Genomic DNA, 21,931 nt, shown 5'->3' with positions numbered 1-21,931 from the left:
ATGATTTTTTTCGGTTGCCATCCGCTAATTTTAGCCTTGCAGTGGGAACAAACAGCAATTGCATTTTTCCCTGGGAGTTAAGGTGAAAAGCAGCCAGATCCCCTGCGGCATTTCTTATTCCAGGCCTCCTCCCTCCTTCATCGTTCTTTCCAGATGTTTTTTTCTCTTTTCTTTTTTTCTCCTTCAATCATGAATGTGCGGGGGAGCTAATTCTTTCAGTTGAGGAATTAAACATATTTGGAATACATGTGTGCAGGGGGGAAAGGGTAGACTTTGAGGGGTGTGGGAGGTATTTTCTTTTTCCTCCGTTGTTTCTGTATTTTCTCCTGGAGGCTGTCACTCTCCCGCCTTCCTCCCTGAAGGTGCAAATTAATACCAGCCCCGCCCCCGCCCCACTTTTATCTTCAGATCTGCCCGATGCGGACAAGGAGCCTGAAGCTCCTATGCGCCCTCCGCCGCCCCTTACTGGAAAACTCTTGTGCTCTCTTCTGTGTCGTTTTGGTTGGTATTTTGTGGCTTTTGTGCACTCTGCAACTGAGAATAATAAGCCTTTCCCTTCTGCCTGAGGAGGAATTCGGTGTTCCTCAGAAGCTTGCTTACAGTATTCTTGCTTCGTCAAAACGACTCTCATATATTGTGTTCTGGACTGTATTGGCTGATTTGAGAGAGAGACTGACGGACAAATGATCCCGCCTTTGCTGGGAAGGGGGATCACACCAAGTCTCTCTGCATTCCTATGATCCACAGAAGTCTCTTCAATTATTATTTTTTTTGGAGGGGGGGACCCACACAATGAATGACAATAGAAGTGAAGTAGCACACTTTATTGGAACCTCTGCTAGAGTTCTGAACAGCAAGAATTCCAGTTCTTCCAGTCTGGTATCCTTTCACCATCAGCAGTTGGCTTTATAAAAATTGCCTTCAGAAATATTTCTTCATAGGAATGTGAAGGAATTCATTGAGTCTTGTGTTGCATCCCCGTTGCCTTAAAAGAAACTATACAGCAGGGCACACAAAAAAAGGATCAATCGGACCCGTTGCCTCCCCAAGAACGACACCTATTTCCAATGATACCAGTCTAGGTTAGGTTGGAGAGGGGGAGGGGGAGGGGAGTTAGGCCCTGCTCCAGCCCAGAGGCCACTAGGCACCATGACTTTCGTCCAGATTCCCTCGAAGAGCAAAATATTGATCGTTTAACTGCGTGGGGGGTGGGGAGTTGCTGGACTTCATTTGCCTACTGCTGAAGGGCTGGGAGGTCCTGAGACCAACTCAGACATTCCTCTCTTCCTTGTAAAGAAGGGAGCTGCTCCTTATTTTGCAAGGGGCTGACAAAACACCCAGTGACTCTACTTATCACAGGGTGGCCCATCACTTACTGGCAGAGCCTGCCTAGGACACTGTGGGATGACTGTCCTGCTAACCAGGATTAAGAGGCTCTACGCTCAGCTTCAGTGTTTCCCCGTTTTAAATAAAACCCTAGAAGAGCGACGCTAGTGAGGCCAAAAGGCAGCCTGAAGTGGGGGCAGGGGGGGCTGCACAAGACTCAGAGCTAAAGCTTGCCCAGGGGCGGAATGCCCGGCAAGGGGAGCCAATAGAAGGGCCCTCCTTCTTCCTGGTGAACCAGAGTCCCCTAGGCAACCTCTTCGGGCCGTTGTTAAGCCCACCCCACTACCTTCAGGTAAGCAAGCTATTTGTCTACTGCTGGCCTGTTGGCTCTCTGATTGGCTGACTGGCCTTTGGAATCCAAAATATTTGCATATGGCCTTCAGTGGGCATTTCGGAGAGGATCTTGGGGGGGGGGGTGCAGGCATCTGTGAGCAAGGAGACCCTTTAACTCTCTGAGGGAATCGAAGCCAAAAGGGCGGCAGAATTGGGGCGCGGGGGGGGGGGCTTCTCGGATCTGCTCACAGAGCAGAAGGAGAGCCGCCCGGTGTGCGTGCCCAGCCCAGCCCAGCCTGCCATGCGAGTGAAGGCGACGCCTAACTAAGGGCCCGCGTTGTTCTTCTCGGCACGCTGCTCTGACCTACGCCGCACTGCACGGTCTGGGTTCTTGAGAAGAGCTGGAAGAGGCGGCGCCCGGAGGGCCTGTGGGGTGGAGTGGAGGAGAGGCCGGTGGTGGCGGCAGAGAAGGGCCCCCAGCTCGGCACGCGTTCGCCTGCCCTTTGCAGAGCTGCCGTCCCGGCTGAGCTCTCCTCAGCAGCAGCAGCAGCAGGCGGAGGAAGGGGGCGGCGGGCGGGTCTGACAGGCAGGACTGCCCAGCCCCGAAGGTGGCAGCGGAGCGCCGCGCCGTCGGGGCTGTCCTTGACGTGGGCAGCAGCAGCAGCAGCGCCCTCCCCGCTGGAGGGGAGAGAGGGGGGCTGTGCGCTGGAGCGTCTTTGTCGAGCGGAGCGGCGCCAAGCGGCAGGCGGGCAGGGCAGGGCAGGAGGGAGCTGGTGGCCGTCGCTCGGCCGTCGGGGCGCCTCCTCCATGCGGCGCTGCTGCTGCTGCCGGGCGGCGCCGCTGAGTAGCGGGACATGCCTGCGCGCCTCCTGGGGCTGGGGCGCAGCCACAGCTCTCGCCAGCCGCCCGCCGCCTCCCTTGCCGGCGGGGGACGCCGCGCGGCCGAGGGATGCGAGCGCAGCTCCTGCTCCTCGTCGGTGCCCTGCTCAGGTGAGTGAAGGACCGCACGGTCCCCCGGGCGCCGCCGCCGGGCTGGGCGGGGGAAGGGGCGCTTTGCACGTGCTCAGAGGCATCGCGAGTTGTTGGCCACTTCTGGAGCCGGGTCCGGACTGAGCCTTGAGGAACTCCGCTGACTCGTCCCTCCGCCGCCAAAGGCTCTTCTTTCCCGCAGCCCTGCTGGGGTTGCTCCCAGTCCCGCCCCCGTCCCCCCTCCTGAGAGTGCTAAAGAGAGGGGAGAAGGAAGGGGCCCCGCCCGCCCCCCTCCAAAGCCAGATCTCCCGTGCCCGCCCCTCGCGGGTCTCAGGGACTGTCCAGAGGGGCTCTTGCCCTCCTCCTAGCCCTGAAGGTGGGCGTGTGATGGGGGCCTCCTGGACCTGGGGGAGAAGAGAAAGAATTCCAGCTGCTGCAGCTTCTCCCTCCCTTCAAGGCGCTGCGCGGGTGGGAGAAGAGGCCAGACTACCCGGCCAAATGTCCTCCGCCTTCTGTGCGAAGCGCCTCAGAGGACTGGAGCCCCTCAGGATGGGCAGGAGGTGGGGAGGGGCGCCGGGCTTGGTTTCCAGGCTCGGGTTGGATGAGTTGACCCCGGGTGTTTCCCTCCACACTCGCCTCCCTCCCAAGGGCTGAAGAGGTCCGAGCCCCGCCAGCAGAGCCTTTTCTCCCCAGGCGGAGGCCCCACCTCTCCTCCCGGCCTTAGGCCAGGCCCCTTCGACTCTCCTGAAGGAAGGTGCGTCGGAGCGCTCCTCTCTTTGGGCAAGCAGCCCTTATCCGCGGGGGAGGGGCGCGCAAGGATCAGCAGGGCAGCTTGGACAGCTTGAGAGCCGCACCTGCCCTCCCAAAGGAAGCCCCCTTGACCAGGGCCCTTCTTGCTGGTGGCCCAGAACTGAGTTTAGGGTAGGGTTGGGGGCAGAAGGGGGTCTGAAGAGCTGGCTGATGATTGCCCATGGTTGGGGCTAGAAATGGTTCAAGCCAGGCCCTAGAAGAGCAGGGATCTTCCGGTAGCCTATGTCCACCTGCGCCCTTTGCCTACTCCCATGCCAGGCACTGCCCCAGCAGGGGGCACCAATTGTGAGCCCGGGGGTCCCTGAAGATCCCAGAGGGGCAGCCCTGTTTGTCTGTTGCAACACGATGAAACAGGAGTCAGGCAGCATCTGAAAGTTTGCCACCATTTACTCCAGCACAAGCTTTCCTGAGTCAGAGCTCCCTTCCTCAGATGCCTTGCAGGACAAATCCATCCCGCCATTTCTATACATAACAGAAGATGGGGTGGGGAGTAGGGGGGCCTGTTGCAGTGTGAGTGAGGCTGGTTCAAAACAAGATCTAATCCAAAATCATCTGGCTCAGAATGGCTGCGAGTCTCTCCCAAATGTTCTTAGAGAGTGCAGGATAGAAGTCCATCAAACAGATAGAAGAGGAAGTTACAGAAGAGATGCTGGAGTAATGAAAAACTGTAAAAGGATGGGGATGCAAAATGTGAGCACTTATAGTGAGCAGGAAATGACAAGTTCCCATTAAGACTTGACTGAGAGTATTAAAACTTTTTGATGAATGTCATTACAGCCCATTTCCCTTTGTAGTCTGTCTTTGAAGTCCTTTTGTGTGGGAGAATAATGGTTTGAGGTAAACAGAATGCCTTGGGGGTTCCTGAGCCCTAGAATGTTTCTGGTGCCTCTGGATGCTGCAAAGGGCTGGACATTCTCTGGTGCCCCTTTAGATTTGGAAGAAACCTGACAGCTGCTTGAGGGACCTCCACCCTGAGGTTGAGGATTTGAACAGAGGCCAGGTTGTCTTCAACCTGCTCATGAAGGTACAGGGAACTCCCCAGACATCTATAGGATGTGATTTATATACACAGAAAGAATAACAGAGAAATTAAATGTGGAAGCAACCAGTGAGGTTGCAGTGGTTAATAATTGTTTATTCAGGCCATTGTTGCAACTGGTAATGGGTTTGTGTGGAACTGAGGTTTGTAAAAGGGGAAATAGCCACACAGATTTTGCAGCATCAGGATCTGCTTGGGAAGCTGCACTCTTTGTGCAATGATGGTGTCTTTTCTGAGCTCATCTGGGCTGGCAGGGCCTCCTAGTTCCACTAATCTTGCTGCTGGCCTCTATTACCCTTTTTTAAATTATCTCTGATGTCCTATGGCTTTGGGTGTGTCATTTCTTCCTCAAAAGCTGCAAATAATGTGTGCATTTGAAGTGAATTCCATAGCATTTTGTGGCATCTGGAACTACCATTGAAAAAAAGTCTAAGGAGATCTGTCATTTCTGATGTGCAATGTCTAAAGTAACCCTCTGCTTTGGCCTACTGGAGGTTGTTTCTCCTTGCATACTTTCTTGCTAGCGTGTGCACACACACACAGTCTGGGGCATCAGAAGTTGCTAAACTAATGGCAAGGTGAACCTCTGAGCTGAATTGCTGCCTACTGTGAGAGCAAGTGGTTGTGCTGTGTTCCACTGTAATCTGCCTCTTGGCTGGCTTACATGAATCTTCCAGATCTGTGTGCTTTATCAGTGCTGTCTCTTTGGTGAAAGATCCATGCAGCACACACTGTGGCCAGGATTAGTTTTTTGTCCCTGCTAGGTTGTCCAGGGACTGATTCAGTGATCTTTTTGGCCCTTTCCAAATTGGTTTACAAGAAATTTGGGCTTTAAAAATGCACCACTATACTGGCCAGCTACAACAAGCAATACTTCCAGACTGAGATTACACTAAAGGCCCCTGCTTGCATGTATTCTCTAAGCTCACCTGCACCCAGGTCACCATAGGGCCAGGACTCGCAATCCTGGCAACTGTTAATGCCTAACTGTGACTGCCGCCACCCTGGGAAACTGGAAGGAGCTGATGAAGCATTCATTTCCTACATGCTGAGAGGCTTATGAAAGCTTTCCTTCCTCCTCTTCCCCCCCTCCCCCCACCCTCAGGGCTGCTTGCAAAGGAAGGCAGCCTGTACTCTGGAGACACGATGGGAAGGGAAGGAAGATTTGATGTGGCTGTAGTGCATAGCAAGAGGGAACATGGGGGGGTGCAGGGCACAAGAGAATGAGTAGGGTTCTTTCTCTTGGGAAATGGGCATAGCTGGGAATTAGGGAGTGAGACAACTGGAACTCAGCAGGTGGATTTGGCCATGAGCGTAGATGGCTTTAAAGAGAGATTTGGCAGATTCATGGAAGACAGGTCCATGAGTAGCTATGGATCAACCACATCCAGAAGCAGTTTCTCTCTGAATAACATTGCTAGGAGGCAACCACAAGGGGAGGCCTTGGATTCTATGTCCTGCCAGTTGGCCATCTGGCCAACTCATTAACCATTGTGTACAAGGCAATGCTGGACGAAATGGACCAGTGGTGAGATTCACCAGGGCTCTGCTTATGTTTCCACTTAAAGTCTGTCTGACCAGCAGAAGCAGGCCTGCTTGGAGGTTTTGTGGTAACTTACCTCCTAACTCAAAATAGCTTCTTCTGTCTTGTAGTCTTGATCAAACCATTCTTTGCTTCACACATGTCACTTTAGCATAAGATGTCTTGCTTGCTCACATCTTGTGGATGTTGCAAACAATGTGTGGGATTGGTTTGTAAGGGTGTTAGTGACAGAGGTAGAGCAAACAGGTCATGCAAAACTACTCTATGTCCTGCTTGCTTGCCCTTGACTGGCTTTGTGTGCAAGAAGATGCTAAACTAGATGGACAACTGGTCAAATAAAGCAGGACTCTGCATACATTTTTGGTTTTACTACATTTTATGAAATTTCAGCAGAAAACCAAAAATCATTACCCATGTGGTTAAAGTGTGAGTGAATGCGGATTGTTGTACAAAATGTTTGCCTTTAGAGGTGCACACACCCTGACCTGGGTGGCCCAGGCTAGGCAGATCTTGGAAGCTAAGCAGGGTCAGCTCTGACTAGTATTTGGATGGGAGATCACCAAGAAAGTCCAGGGTCACAATGCAGAGGCCTGCAATGGCAAAGCACCTCTGTCTCTTGTCTTGAAAACCCAACGGGGTCACCATAAGCCAGCTATGACTGGCAAAATTTTCCACTACCGATGTATACATATTTGTGTGCATCCTGAAGCCTTCCAGTGCCTTGCAGCCAATGAAGAAATGGTTCTAAGTCTCCAGAAGCTCTCCCATCTTACATCCAAATTTCAGATACACCCACATCTGAGCCTGAACACTAGAGTCCAGGCTTTGGACTCAGTTGGCCTCTGTAGATATGCCAAACAATGGGCAGGGGGCATAGCAACAGCACTTTCAAGATTGCCTTGTGGGCCTTGAGAAAGGAGGGGAGAATTCTTGCCTATGCATATGTGCAATCCTCAGGCAACAAAAGAAGCCCCTTCACACAGCCCTTCTGAGGCTTACTCCTCAAAGTATGGGGAACCAGCACCACATAGTCCAAGGGAGTCAGATCCCCACAATCCATTGCCCAGATCCACATCCCTTGAAAGACATACACATGCCCACAGGTGCAAACAAAACTCTTGAGTGTGTGCTCTGTATTCCAGTACAAACTAAAAATTTGCATTTGTTCCCATCTCAGAGGTATAGAGAAAGGGATCAATCATTCTTTCCCATAGTTGCAACCCTGAGAGTCCAAATAGTCTTTTCAAGCAGAGCAAAGCACACTGTGAGTCTACAGCCCTTCTGAAAGTTCAGCATGGGAAAATAAATGGCCAGCTGCACTAAAATTCACATCCCTGTTTAAAATGTTCCTGCAATGATGGAGGAGCCTCAACAATCTGAGAGGGGGTATCAGGCTCTGTGCTGCCAGCCTAACTGTGCAGCCATGCCCCAACCTATTGTCCTGGTTACACATCTTGCCCTCCCCATAACATGCCTTGTTCTCACAACCTTCCTATTGCAGCAATTGGGTGAACTCCTAGCTGCAGAAGCGGTGTTGCTGCATGCGTGAGCAATAGCAGAGCCTCATCTTGGCATTTCTTCTTGGAGGGGGAGAGCCTGGCATCCTCTCTTTTCTCCAGGGCTAAGCTCTTGGGAGCTGGGATTTGCTGCTAGTCGCTCTTTTGTCAGCCTGGTTTTTGAGGAGCTGCGCTGCTTGCAGCCCCACGGGACTCAGAATTGTGTCAGACTCTGTCTGAAGCTGTTCAGGTGGCAGGAAGCAAGAGCCTTACAAGAAATGCTCATTGGGGCTGGTATCGATTGAGCTACGCTCCAAAGGTCTTTCAGCATGACTCTGGGCCATCAACTGTTTGTAGGTGGCAATTCTTCTTCCATAGGGGCCTTTGTGAGCCCCTTGAACTTGAATGTCTGTCTTCCATTGGACAGGACCTGGGAAACCCAGGCTCAAATCCCCACTCTGTCATGGAAGCCCACTTGGTGACCCTGGGCCAGTCACATTCTCTCAACTGAGCCTACTTCACAGGGCTGTTGTACGAATGAGGAATCTGCTTTAGGATAGGAATAATAAATGCCACAGGACAACCATTTCAGAAGCTTTGTTTCTTGCATGTGTCTTTATTTACATTGCTTAGAACCTGACTCTCTACATCAATATCTTTGAAGCAAACACAGCCTGTTACTCCTATGCTGAAGAAAGACCTGTAAATTGAGCCAGCTCTTCAGTCCCTGGGAGAGAGATACCTTTGCTCCAGAACACAAAGGCCAGGGGACCTCCCTGTTCCCTCCCCCTTGCCCCTGCCCACCCACCCCCCCATCATTGCAGGAACATTTTAAACAGGGATGTGAATTTTAGTGCAGCTGGCTGTTCAGTTTCCCTTGTTGAACTTTCAGAAGGGCTGTGGCCTCACAGTGTGCTTTGCTCTGGTCGAAAAGACTATTTGGACTCTCAGGACTGCAACCATTTTTTTTTGCACCCCTTAGTTGGTGCAGGGGCTGGAATTAAGTTGTCAACCTCCAGGTGGTGGCTTGAGATCACCTGGGTTCACAACTGATCTCCAGGCAACGGAGAAAATAGGCCCTTTGGAAGCAATGCTCCCTATAAGCTGTGGAGTCCAGTGAGCAAAAATTCTGTTTCAGAGGCTACTGGCATTAAAGGTGTGAGCTACTGCATAAATTTGTTTGTTCTGGGGCCATTTTTCCTGATATTGACAAAAATGTGTGAGCAGGAGGCTAAAAAATTCTGAGCTAGCTCACACTAACTCACACTAACTCAGCTTAGAGGGAAGGTGGACACTCTGACATTATACCACACTGAAGCCCTTCCCTTTCCCAAACCTCACCCTCCTCAGGCTCCACTCCCCAAATCTCCAGGTATTTTCCAATGAGCTGGCAAGCCTAAACTGGAGTGAAGTCCTGGGCAACAGAGTTGGGCTTTGTGCAGCTCATGCAAAGCTTGTTTTATTCAAATTGACAAGAGCCTTGGGAGATCCGCAGCAGAGGAATCATCCTTTTGTTGCTCTGGAGATGGAGCCATCCACCTCCCACATTGGGACTACAAAAGATGGGGAGGCAGATTAGCTTTGGGGGAGACAGGCTCAGCTCCTCAGAGCTAGCAAACCTGTGGAACAAGAGGGTAGGATATCAAAACATAAGTAGCTGCTGGCCCAGTGCAGCTGAAAAAAAAAATCTCCATTCGCTCTTTGCTTCAGCTGAGGAGATGAGCAGGAAAAGGGAGGGCATCTCATTGCCCCTTTTAAATGCTGCTCAGAAAGTGTCTTTTCCATGCAGGCCACGTGTAGGACCTCAAAACAAGACTCAGCACAAACAGATTTTAAAAATCAAGGCTGCAGAGAGTCTCCTGCAGTGTTCTCTAGCTAAGGGGAGAAAGTCCCCTGGAGTTTGGATGTTCTGTAGCAAGAGCTAATGCCCTTGAGGTATGGAGAGGGCTGCTCCTGGAATGGCAGCTTTCCAAAGGCCTGGGCCAGGGGAGCAGGAAGAAGGCAGGCAGCTCCAGTGGCAGGAGGGCACTTCATGTAGTACTGATTTCTTTAATCTGTCTATTGATTGGTTACTTGCTTGAAACCACCTGGCTGAACAAGTTGACAGCCCTAATTCCAAGCAGAGCTCCTGTGCCTGGAGCCCTCAAAGCTGCAAGCTCTGAACAGCAAGAGCAGGCCCTGAAAGGCAAAAACCAAAACCAGCCCCAAACTAGCAGAGAAGTTTAAAAACCAAACGAAAATCTGGGCTCCTTTAGCAGTCCATGTGTCCCTTTCAGCTGTCCCCAGACTCAGTGCTTCAGGAAGGCCTTAACCTGTTTCCCAAGGGCAGCTGTCTTCTGTTAATCCAAGAATTCCCAACCTTGAAGGACGCAGTCCCCTGATCCAGAAATATCCATTAGGAAGCTTCTGGCTGCCCCACAATCCATTCTGACTATGCACACCATCCTATGCTTCTTAGAGGTTGCCACAGAGCAGTGGGAAAGCCACTCAACTTGCTCTTTGCTGCAGATGGGGAGGTGGTGGTTTTACAAAGCAGGTTCAGCCTTGGCAGTGGAGATAAGAAGGTTGGTCCAGGGTGTAACCTTCTTCCTTTGGGGAGGGATCTCAACTGCTACAGGTGACATATGTTTAAGGCATTTGAGCTCTGTGCAGAGGAGGTGATTCTTCACTTGGGAAACATAATTGTGAGCTTATGTTCCCCTACTCCAAGTTAAGGTTGCCAGGTCTGTGTTGGAAAATACCTGGAGACTTTGGGGGTGGATCTGGGAGAGGGTGGGGTTTGGGGAGGGGAGGGGCCTCAGCATGGTGCAGTGCCATAGGGTCTTCCCTTCAAAGCAGCCATTTTCTCCAGGGGGGCTGATCACTGACAACTAGAGATCAGTTGTAAAAGTGGGAGATTTCTAGGCCCCACCTGGAGGTTGGCAACCCTACTCCAACTGAATGATGCCAGTTGCATGCACAAAACATACCCATACAACATCCAACACAACTGACATCTTGCTTCAGCTTAGCATGACAGTGCAGGATCTCTGGCAAACTAACACTGCATATGCAGACAATGCAAACCAGTTAAAATGAGGTGCTAAGCAATGTTGCCTTTAATTCCACACACACACACACACCCCCACTGAGCAAAACAGTTCACATTTTGAGCAGAATATAACCGCTGTAGTCTTAAAAGGGGCAATGGGCAGTGCAAGACCCTGCACAACTGCTGCTGAGCAGGTCTTCCTGTGTTAATGAGAGGCTTCTCACATGTACAGCTTAGAGGGAACACTGGCTAAGTACCTTGCTTGCCTGCTCAAGGGATACCACTCCATCAGTGTTCCCTCTAAGCTGAGTTAGCATGAGCTAGCTCACAGATTTTTAGTCTCCAGCTCACACATTTTTGTCTTAGCTCAGGAAGAATAACTCCAGAGCACACTAATTTATGCAGTGACTCATAATTTTAATGCCAGTAGCTCACAGAGTAGAATTTTTGCTCACAAGACTCTGCAGCTTAGAGGGAACATTGCACTCCATGCATACTGTGGGGGCCATTTTTAAATCCCGTGAAAGGTCAGCCCACCCCCAACCTGGCAGTGACACATCAATGGAAGTGTGCTTTGAGGAAGGAGGATCCACCAATTGATGTCTTATCTCGTTTCACTCCCCAGACTGGGATCAGGAAAAGGAGAAATCAAGTCTGCCCCACGGAGCATCCCCCAGCCAATGTCGCCCTCTGATTTCCTGGACAAACTTATGGGCCGAACATCAGGGTACGATGCTCGCATCAGACCTAACTTCAAAGGTAAATTCTTCCAGCATGGCTACCTGATCCAGAATCCCAGAATGCAGATTCTTACCTGACTCCTTGTACGGAAGTTTCAAAACCCACCAGGGGAGCTCCTGACCCAGTATCTTTTCTCCAACCAGCCACCAGTAGGGTACAAGCTGTTCCCTGGGGATGAGGGAAGGCAAAATAGCCAAAAGGGAAGCAGAGTGGTACCCAAGCCCCTGAAGGATCTCCCCTACCCATCTTGGTCACGCAGTGTCCCATAGACATTCACATATGCATTTTCACTGGCTTGCAGGCCCGCCCGTCAACGTGACATGCAACATCTTCATCAACAGTTTTGGTTCGGTCACAGAAACCACTATGGTAAGATGTCTCTAGTTTCCTCTCTCCTCCTTAATGCTACAGGGTCTTCTGTCCCCTCCCCACAGATCTCCAGAGGGGGAGTCTGGAAGGCAATGTGAGTGGATTTCTCAGATTCAAACCCAGTTCTGATAGCAGCTGTCCTTTGGAGCATATCTCTAATGGGGAGCAAGGGGCATGGTGTGACAGGCAAGGGAGCTACTAAGAGGAGGAAGTCGTGTTTGAAGAAGGCACTAGAAGGTGGGGCAACAGCCTTTGGGCCTGTGCATCATGTTCTGGATGACTCTGGTCAGGCCTGATTCAGATATATGTGCGCACTTAAGAAGTCTCGGGCATCTAGTTAGCTTTTCTCTATCAGATCAATTAATTCCTAGCAAGAGGTACACCTGAACAACATGCAGATATCATTCAAAGATGAAGTTGAGGGCAAATCAGAAACATGTGATCTTAAAATATACTTATGATAAAAAAAATTAGCAAGAATGAACTAATTGTTTTTATATATTTTAAGAAGATATTCAAGTATAGATCACCTTGTATAGCACTTGAAGTTATAAGATAATTAGTTAGCCAAGAATGTGTGTCCTTATTAAACTATTGGTAAGAGATTATTTTAAAAACCTATAAATACGGGAGGCTGAATTGATGGGGAGCTTCTTCTTTGAAGGGGCTCCTTGCTTGTGACCTGCAAATTCTTACTCCCCATAATGCTCTGCTCAGTTTCCTACAACCTTACATTTCCATGCCTTCTAGGAAGCTGGGCTTTCCCTGCCAAGTCTGGAAGTATCCCTGTGTAGTGCAGAGCCAAGTCAAGAAAATACTCATCCTTACAAGTTGAGCAGTAAGATTAAGGCCCAAAGTACTGGCCACAGTTCTTCCCATTTCATTCCTATTTCTTTCTCATGGAATGAATATGCAACTCACCCTGAGCCAGCTACAGAAACCACTAAGCTAGCTGTGTGTGTGTGTGTGTGCGTGTGATGCCGTGTTGCCCCTAAGTACTTATGTGACCATAACTCTGGGCTCTAGGACTATCGTGTCAACGTCTTCCTAAGGCAGCAGTGGAATGACCCACGCCTGTCTTACCGGGAGTACCCTGATGATTCATTGGACCTTGATCCTTCCATGCTTGACTCCATCTGGAAGCCAGACTTATTCTTTGCCAATGAGAAGGGAGCCAACTTCCATGAGGTCACTACAGACAACAAACTTCTGCGTATCTTCAAGAATGGGAATGTGCTCTACAGCATCAGGTAGGATGAGCAAAATCTCCCTTATGCTTGGAAGTTGCCTTTTCTTTGTGCCTCACACTGGCACTGCTGCTTGAAATCAAAGCAAGCATTCATAAGGAACACTCACACTCTCTCCTTTATCTGTCCCCTCAGGTTGACACTAATCCTCTCCTGTCCCATGGATCTCAAAAATTTCCCTATGGACATACAGACGTGCACCATGCAACTGGAGAGCTGTGAGTTCTACTGTTAACCATATCTATAGAGTTCCAGGCACTCTGCAGAAGATGTGTGGTCCCTACTTGAGGGGGTTAGTGACCAACATTTGGTAGGCAAAAAGTAGTGAAGCCAATGAGATTGTCAACAATGATGGAGAATGACTGTAGGGCATAAGATGGCAGTGGAAGGACACCAAGGTGAGTCCTGGATGGTTATTCAGGAGTGGGAGAGGAAGAGGCTCAGTGGAGAGGAGTTGGATAGATCAAGATGCTACCATGGTTTTATTTTGGGAAGCATATTCTGGAGTGGTGGGAAGACAGGAGAGGGGAGGGCTAAAGAGCAGCGCAAAGATACAGAACATGCTGGGAGGCAGAATAAGGGGGGAGGTGGCTGTGGTTTGGCCAAGAGGGAAGTGAACCATATGTGGCAGTTCAGTTCAGGGAATGGAAGGGATGTTGTCAGAGAGAAGGCAGCAGGTGGCCTCTGCATGGATCACTGGGGAGGTCCATTCTGCCTGGCTCTTCCCTTTTTCATTTGCATTGCCCTTCTCCTTGCAGTTGGCTATACCATGAATGACTTGATATTTGAGTGGGTGAAGGAGCAGGAAGCTGTCCAGGTGGCTGAGGGCTTGACACTCCCTCAGTTTATTCTACGGGATGAGAAAGATCTGGGCTACTGCACAAAATCTTACAACACAGGTAACGAATCTCCATCAAAGGATCGCGGCCCCTCCACCACCCCAGCATAGACAATTAAGCCCTGCCTCCCATATACATACCATCATGACCTGGAGCATGTGGCAAGACGTTGGGTGATCAGCTCATCCAGCTCATCCCCTCAACCAGCCTCATTCCTGCTAGATTTTTAAAAAAACTGTGCCTGGTTCCCTGATTGTGGTCTTTGTGGGGATCTGAATACTTCCAGAAGCAAGGAATAAAGCATGTTGGAACTGTGACCAGCATAAGCCCCTGCACCAATTTCCACGACATCTGCTCTGCTGCTGAATTTTGCCCTCATTTTTTTCCTTCTAGGGAAGTTCACCTGCATTGAGGTGAAGTTCCATCTGGAAAGACAGATGGGCTACTATCTGATCCAGATGTACATTCCTAGTCTGCTGATTGTCATTCTCTCCTGGGTCTCTTTCTGGATTAACATGGATGCTGCACCAGCCCGCGTGGGGCTCGGCATTACCACAGTGCTAACAATGACTACCCAGAGTGCAGGTTCTCGGGCATCTCTGCCAAAGGTCAGTACCAGAGGGCCAGAGGAAGGGTTTATGCAGAGTAAACCAACCAGCAAGCAGGAAACGAACCTCTGATTCTCATTGCTGCCTCTTGCACATAAGCCACTGACTTCTTATGCCCTCCCTCCCTCCCATTGCTTGGGTCAGAAGAAGGGTGGGAGGGCATGCCACACTAGCACAGGTCTTCACACATCCCATGGTTCCCTCCTGCTGTTGTTTGTAGCAGGAACTCAATTGTATATTAGGACCCAAACCCCTGACGTAGCCAATCCTCCAAGAGCTTACAGGGCTCTTAGTACAGGACGTACTGTAAGCTCCGAGAGGATTGGCTACATCAAGGGTGTGTGGCCTAATATGCAAAGGAGTTCCTGCTACCAAAAAAAGCCCTGGATAAAACACTTCTGCACACGGTCACTCATGAGCAAAAGAACTAAAGGAAAGGTGTATGAATCTTTATTTCATATTATGACATACTATGGTATTAGCAGGCCTCGGATTCAGTGGGAGCTCAGAGGAGTGCAGTTCCTGAACCTTTCTGAAAGTTCCACCTCCTTGTCCATTGAATAGTAGGTGCAGCTGCAGAACAATCCCTAGATGAGCTCCACCACCTATTTTTCTACAAAATGATCCCTGGGTATTAGTGTGTGTGGGGGGGAATTGCATGGGTTCACTAAAAGTGGAAATTCTCAGAATGTAGTGATAAATTGGCAAGATGTAACGCTTGCTTTGGATTGCAATCAGTATGCCTTGTTTAATGTTGCCTTTTAGCAGCAATGATGGAAATGAAATTTGATTATTAGCCAGAGACACTTGGTGGTTCATCAGACTTACTGGGAAATGACTGTTTTCTGAGATTCTCTACTGGTCTCATAAAAACATTATAATGACCAGTAAATGTCAACATTCACTAACCTCCTGGCCTTTTCTATAACATATGTGCATTATATTTGCAAAATGTCACATTTAGCTTGCAGTATCCTGCTATCCTTGTCAGATCTCAGAAGCCGAACAGGGTCAGCCCTTGTCAGTATTTGTATGGGAAACCACCAAGGAATACCAGGGTTGCAATGCAAAGGCAGGCAACAACAAACCACCTCTGAATGTCTCTTGCCTTGAAAACACCACAGGGTTGTCATAATTTGGTGTGACTGGATTGCAAAATAAATTTAAAAAACAATCCTTTTATACTTTAATTTTAGGGGGAGAAATCACAGTAAGGTAAACCTACAACAATCACCTCAAGTAAGCCATGCAACTGTATACTAATTTACTCTAGATCAGGTTCTTGGAATGCAAACAGAGGGAGTTTAGATGTTTGTTAACCTTGTGGAACTGTTCAGGAGCTCAGTTTGGACAATGCAACAGAGCTGGCAGCAGCCTCAGGCCAAGCAGAAGCTCAATATTTTGCCTTCACCCTTCCAGGAAGGATCCCCCTGGTCTGCCAAGCTCCATCTTGCTGACATCTGCAGCCCATCTGCTTAGAGGGGTATTTATAGTTCCCCAAGAAAAATTTTGCTGCTTCCCAGACAGCACACTTTGCAGATGGCCTTGTTGAGCAGAAACCAATGGCAGCAAGAATAGGGTGGCATTAGTCATGTTCTGACGGTCCCTTCCCCTGAGGCTGCCTGCCACCTCTTACTGAATCTGAGCTTCCTTCCAGTTCCAAGAATGCAGATCAGGAGGCAGCCAGGGGAAGGGGCATGTGCCAGCATTCTTGGCTGAGGCCCTTTCATGGGCAGCCCTCTGGCCATTCTGCTGTCAGGAGCACAGCTCCGTCCTACTCCCAATGGCCCCCAGTCATACCGGCCTGTTTCACCTTCAAATTGCTGCCAACTTTATCCTGCATTTTTTCTGTGGCACAGGGAGGTAGGTAAGAACCAAAGTTCTTCTTGTGCATTTAGCTGAGCGGCTATACAGCATGGGTACCAGGAAATGAATCAACATACCACTTGTTTGCCCCCAAGGTCATCTCAAACAATGTTGCGAAGGGGGAATTGCTGGTTCTCCCCTATTCAAAGTGAGATAGCACTAGAAGCCTTACGGTTTGCCTATAGGAATCCACAGTGAGGGGAAACGTGTTGGTCTGGGAGCTACTGAGGAGGACAGTGCAGTTGTGACCTGGGCTCAGGGAGTGAGGGAGGGGCACAGGAGGGTAGCTGTTGCTGCAGCTCTCTGGGGCTCCTGCCTGCTGACCTCTGCATACTGCTTCTTTCTTGTAGGTCTCTTATGTCAAGGCAATTGACATCTGGATGGCCGTCTGCCTGCTCTTTGTCTTTGCTGCCTTGCTGGAGTATGCAGCAGTCAACTTTGTCTCACGCCAACACAAAGAGTTCATGCGCCTACGCCGAAGGCAGCGGCGGCAGCGGATGGTGAGTGGGACTTGGGACTGTGAGATCATCAACACTCCTTCATCCTCTGGGCTGGCTTCTTGTGGGAGGGGCTGGACACGTAGGCCATTGCCCCAGCACTCCATCAGACAGAATGGCCTTTGGGAGAGGCAAGGGTTGCAGTGGCTGCCATTTCCATGGTGCAAAAACTGAGCCCCCTCCAACATATAGAGAAGTGGGGCCAATTAGGCTTCTTCTAATATAAACTGGTCGCCACTGGTTGTGCTTCCTGGACCAACACTTTCTCACCAGATTCCTCAGGCACAGGCCAGCTGCACCCACCCCCTGTGGAAAAGTCAACCTTTTATGGAAATGGCAAAGAGCTATTTTTACACAAAGTTCCTCCATTCATTTCAAATGACTTCCATCGTGACCACTGGTATTTTGTTTTCATAAGGGCTCTCACTTCCCCTGCATCTCTGTCATGCAAACCGGTTTTCAGTGTAAACAAGAAAATCTAAATAAGTCTTTCTAACAGTAGGTGTAAACATGATTTCTAGGCTTAGCCCCCAAAGCAGGCGGGATGCACTGGTGCTCTCAAATCTAGATGGGCTGATCTGCCTGGTCTGGGGCAACTTGCAGAGGGTGGCACTCACTGGATCTGCCTCCAGACAACTGAAGGCACCCTGGATTTATGCAAAGCCTAAATAAACTACACCGAAGGGCCTCCAATTATGAGGGACCCCTATTTTTTAAAAAAACAAAACAAAACAAAACAAACCCCACAAAATTACCACTTTTTGTTTCTTAAACTTGACATAGCTTAGGGTCTCAACATGTGTTAATTCAGCCTTGGATGAAGGTCCCAAATCAGAAGCGAGTTGCCAGTTAGATGAGAATAACCACTGGCTAGAGAGAGCCAGACCTCACAAATGGTGAACATGGTTAGAAGGGCCCTCATGGCCTGTCCTAGTCTGTGTCAGGTAGCGGATGGCCGAAATTCAACTCCAGCAGTGCCATCCACAGAATTGGGGCGGGGGCAACTTCACAATCATCTCGGTAGAAAGGGGCAGGTGGAAGGAGGTGGCTGGCAACTGGCAAAGCATTCTAGGAAAGGCCACCCTCTGGCCCATGTGTGCATTTCCCTTTGGCTGCTCTTCCCCCTCCACCAATTCATCAGGATGCCTGGGCTGCCCTCTAGTGAACAAGACTGCCAGTTTGAATCCCAAGGCATTAAGAGAAAGGAAAGCAGCCTGTTGCTCATAGCCCTAGGGCAAAAGTGCCTCAGGAGCCATCAACAGAGCAAACAACCCTCACCTGAAACAGGGCAAGGCAGCCTGGATTTGGATTGGTGGTCAGGAGGCAAGAAAGAAGAACAAGCCACCAGAAGCCCCTCAGCTGCACAGTGCCTCATAGTAGTTATCTTCTATAGAGACATATGACAGAAAGACCCAGGGATTGATAACATAGGACCTCAAATGACATGCAATTCCTCGTTCCCACTCACACCCCCCCCACTCCATCATCTGATCCAGTGAGCCAATAGTTGGCTTCTCCTGCAAAATAAGGCAGCAGGTGCTAGTCAAGGTGAGCTGCTTCCCCAGGAGTGGCCAGAGAGATAATCTGTGCCAGAAGTAGACTAGGAATATGTGAAGCCTTTAATAACAAGGTGTGCTTCTGAGCATGTGCAGAATGGCTTTTTTCCTCACTTTTTCATACCCCACATACCTAGGATCAGGGGAAAGGACACTGGACACAATGTGACTTCCATTCAGGCAGGCTTGATCTCCAGAGAGTAAGCAATGGCCGCATCCCAGCAGTGGGTCAGGGAGACTGTGCTGCTTCCTTCCTTCTCCCCATTTCTGCCCCTTTTCCCCACTCACTGCTGTTCCCTTCTCATCCTTGCATCTTGTGATCTCCTTCTAGAACCACCACGTGGGCTCTGCATTGTCAGAAATTCCAAACAAATTAAATCCTGTGCCAAGAAAGGCAGGGTTCAGGAACCTGAAGAAATTAAGCTGATTAAGCAGATTCATGTATGCTTACTTTGCATACAGTTGACAGGCAGGGACAAGGAGTTCTGTAAGGCACAGGGAACTCAGCACAGGAGATTTCATCACTTCTGTGATTTTGGCTTTCTTAACAGCTACCACATGCAGAGTACTAGACGCCATGTCCAGTCCCCAAACAATCCCAACATGCCTGGCTGACTGCAGGATTCCAGAATACCATCAGGCTTGTCATTAATCCTAATCAGTAAATCCCCCTACTCTGCTGGAGCTGATTCGCACAAACACAAGCATTCGGTATAAACAGCTTTTAATCTATGGATTTATACCCAACAGGGCTGTAAAGAGCCTTACAATGTTTTTCTCCTCTACTCTGTTTTAATTTTCCACCAACCCTGTGAAGTAGGTTAGGCTGAGGGAGAGTGACTGGCCCAAGGTCATCCAGCAAACATCAATGGCTGAGTAGAGATTTGAACCTGGGTCTTCGAGATTCTGATCTGACACTCTAACTACTACACCCACATTGGCTCTCATGATCATCTTAACACCACTCACTGGGCATAATCACCTCAAATGTTTCTGCAGAAGCATTGAGTGGGAAGCCACTGAGCATGTCAGCACAACTTCTGAGCTTCCCAGCCAAATGGCACCCACCAGCCACAGCCTGTTAGAACTGTGTCAAGCTCCCCAGTTTTGCCGCCTGCCTGAGACTGCAAAAAAAACCAGGGGAGCCATTCATCCTCTGGCTGGTCCAAAGTTGCGCAGACCTCTCAGCTAGCAATGTTGTGTGCATATGTGAACCAGCCCAAAGTGCATCTGTGCAAGCAGGGCCCTCAGTCACCCACTGTCCTGTTTCTGTTTGCACTCACTGCTGGATTTAAAAGGGTCTGACCAGCCAGACGCCCAGCCTGGAGTCCCTACAGGAACTGGATGCCCTGCCCAGCAGCGAGTCCACGTCCGAGACCCTCTCTCTATTCGGCAGCACCGACTCCAGGGTAAAAACCAAACCCACCTCCTCCCCTGCATCAGCTCACTCCCACCTGGGTCTTATTGTGCACCTGCCCTACCCCAAACCTCACCCTCCCTCACCCCTCCCTTTTGCCTGCAAGCCCATAAATGCACAGGTGGGGGTGGGAGCTGGGTTTCACCAAATGGCCCTTGACAATCAAAAGAGCGTAGAGGGAGGAAGAGAAAATGAGAATGGAGCAAGTTAGGACTAAGTTGCAGAAATAAGCAGCCCAAATGGTGTTTTTAAATTGGTCAGGCAGTTTGATGTAGGTGTTTTGAGTATCACAGGGTGCTTCAATGGGCACAGGATTTGATGCCAACTGGCATTAGCTTTGACCAGATATAAGCATTAAAAGCAAGCTCAGCCCCACTGACCTCCATGCTGGAGTGGCCATCTAAAGGAATAGATATCCTTTGGCTACTCAAAGTCAACCAGAAAGTATACTCCTCAAGCCACAGATTCCTTCCCCCTCTCACCTTCCTGCACCACCACCTCTGTGCTGTTGTGGTGGCTGCTGGTGTCTCTGGGACAATCCCATGTTCCCCAACAAGTGCAAAAAGAAACAGCACTCAAGATCAGAGCATGAGCTTTGCACCTCTACAGCCAAACAGTGCTTAGGATGAATGATGTGTTCAGTACAGCTGGCCAAGCCATACTGCACTTATATACTGGCCTTTTCTGTTACACTGAGCTGTATTTGGACAAAAGCCAGCAGAGGAACACTTCAATGGCAGCCTCAACAGATGCCACATCTCAGCAGTGCTTACTGAGTCCTTCCTTCCATCTCTTTAGGAAGAGGAGATTGTTCGTGAAAGCCGATTCTACTTCCGGGGCTATGGCCTGGGCCACTGCTTGCACATGAAGGATGGAGGAGCCATAGAGAGCCCCAAGATCTACAGCCCACCACCTCCAACTTCACTCCTGAAAGACGGAGAGATGATCCGAAGGCTTTACTTGGACAGGGCCAAGAGGATTGACACCATCTCCCGAGCTGTCTTCCCTTTCACGTTTTTGGTGTTCAACATCTTCTACTGGGTGGTCTACAAAGTGCTACGTTCGGAGGACATCCACCAAGCCATGCCCTGAGATTTTAGCAGGATTCAAGTCCAAACTAATTACTGTGGCTTACTGTATTCCACCTGGCAGTTGCTATAGGAAATGTTCGGATGCTGGTTGCTTCTCCAAGGCCGGCTTTTTGTTTTTCTTGGACATAGAACTTTTTCTTGCCAGCTGAGAACCTTGGCAAGTTGTGCATGGCATTAGAGGTGCAGATGTGGCTGTTGTCCATCTCCCAACACCCCAGCATGGCCATCGGGGTTGCTGTGTTTCTCAAGGTGCTGCAGTTCCTTTCGCAAGCACTCCATGATACTGGACCTCTGGAGGCACCAACATTTCTATTCCAGACCTGTGTTGCTTTCCTCATGACCCAACAATGAGTTGGGAGGCTAGCACAGGGCAGGCCCTCAGCAACCTAATCCTATTTTTCAGGACTATAGCCACCTTTCTACCCACAAACCCACTGGTATTTAATCAGCATGATCATTTAGAGGACATTATACTGACGCAGAGAAAGAAGGGACATTTCCCAAGGTTCCAGGATAATACTGGAGGCTCTGGGCTTCAGTTCTGCATTGGTAGCATGGGCGTGTGCCCCTAAAAGCCTCTCTGCCTGCAATGCCTCCCACCACCAGAGCCACATGCCAGCTGCACTGGTGTACCCCCTCCCACCCCAGCATTTATTAAAGCCCTTAGTAAATGGGTAGATTGTGTCCTACATCAGTGGTCTCTAACCAAGTCAGACAGCACTGGGGTAAGAGGCGCCTACAAAAATGGGAACTCTTCATCCCACTGGTGTGTGTATATACATTTATTTTAGCAGTGCTTGATGGAGAGTGGGCAATCATCTATATTAATCATGAATCAAAGATGTAAAATTTCTGGAAATTTTGAAGCCATGGGGGAAAACATTTTTCTAACCCCCCCCCCACCTGAAAATAATAGACATTTGGGGGGAAACTGAAATATGTGCAGCTTCTTTATCAAATCTACTTTTGTTTTTACTGATTTAACAATATAAATGCATTATTGATAAGTTAGTTAGAATATAAAACTATCCTATCTGGCATATTTATGAAATGCCCAAATATGAAAGTATAAATGCCTTCATTTTCTACAAGCAAAAATTTACATATATATCCAAATAATAGAGAGAGTTGCTTCACTCTGTGCTAACTTAGC

The 21,931-nt window shown here is 49.5% G+C and overlaps 1 protein-coding gene across 2 annotated transcripts; it reads left to right on the top strand.

Annotated features, from left to right (window-relative positions):
• Positions 1-2,422: 2,422 nt before the first annotated feature.
• Positions 2,423-21,700, top strand: LOC132579552 (glycine receptor subunit alpha-4). Of its 2 annotated transcripts, XM_060250002.1 has the most exons (10): positions 2,423-2,649; positions 11,173-11,306; positions 11,590-11,657; positions 12,684-12,907; positions 13,040-13,122; positions 13,663-13,803; positions 14,137-14,351; positions 16,568-16,717; positions 19,569-19,679; positions 20,486-21,700. In XM_060250002.1, exons 1-10 carry the CDS (start codon positions 2,609-2,611, stop codon positions 20,777-20,779), a joined length of 1,461 nt encoding a protein of 486 aa, XP_060105985.1. In that variant the 5' UTR covers positions 2,423-2,608; the 3' UTR covers positions 20,780-21,700. The 2 variants fall into 2 exon arrangements, with proteins under 2 accessions (XP_060105985.1, XP_060105986.1); XM_060250003.1 differs by lacking the exon at positions 19,569-19,679.
• Positions 21,701-21,931: the final 231 nt, after the last annotated feature.

This window comes from Heteronotia binoei, chromosome 11 (assembly GCF_032191835.1).
Source record: "Heteronotia binoei isolate CCM8104 ecotype False Entrance Well chromosome 11, APGP_CSIRO_Hbin_v1, whole genome shotgun sequence".
NCBI classification, from domain to species: Eukaryota; Metazoa; Chordata; class Lepidosauria; order Squamata; family Gekkonidae; genus Heteronotia; species Heteronotia binoei.
The sequence above is the reverse complement of the archived record's forward strand: the minus strand, read 5'-3'. Positions and strand labels throughout refer to the sequence as shown.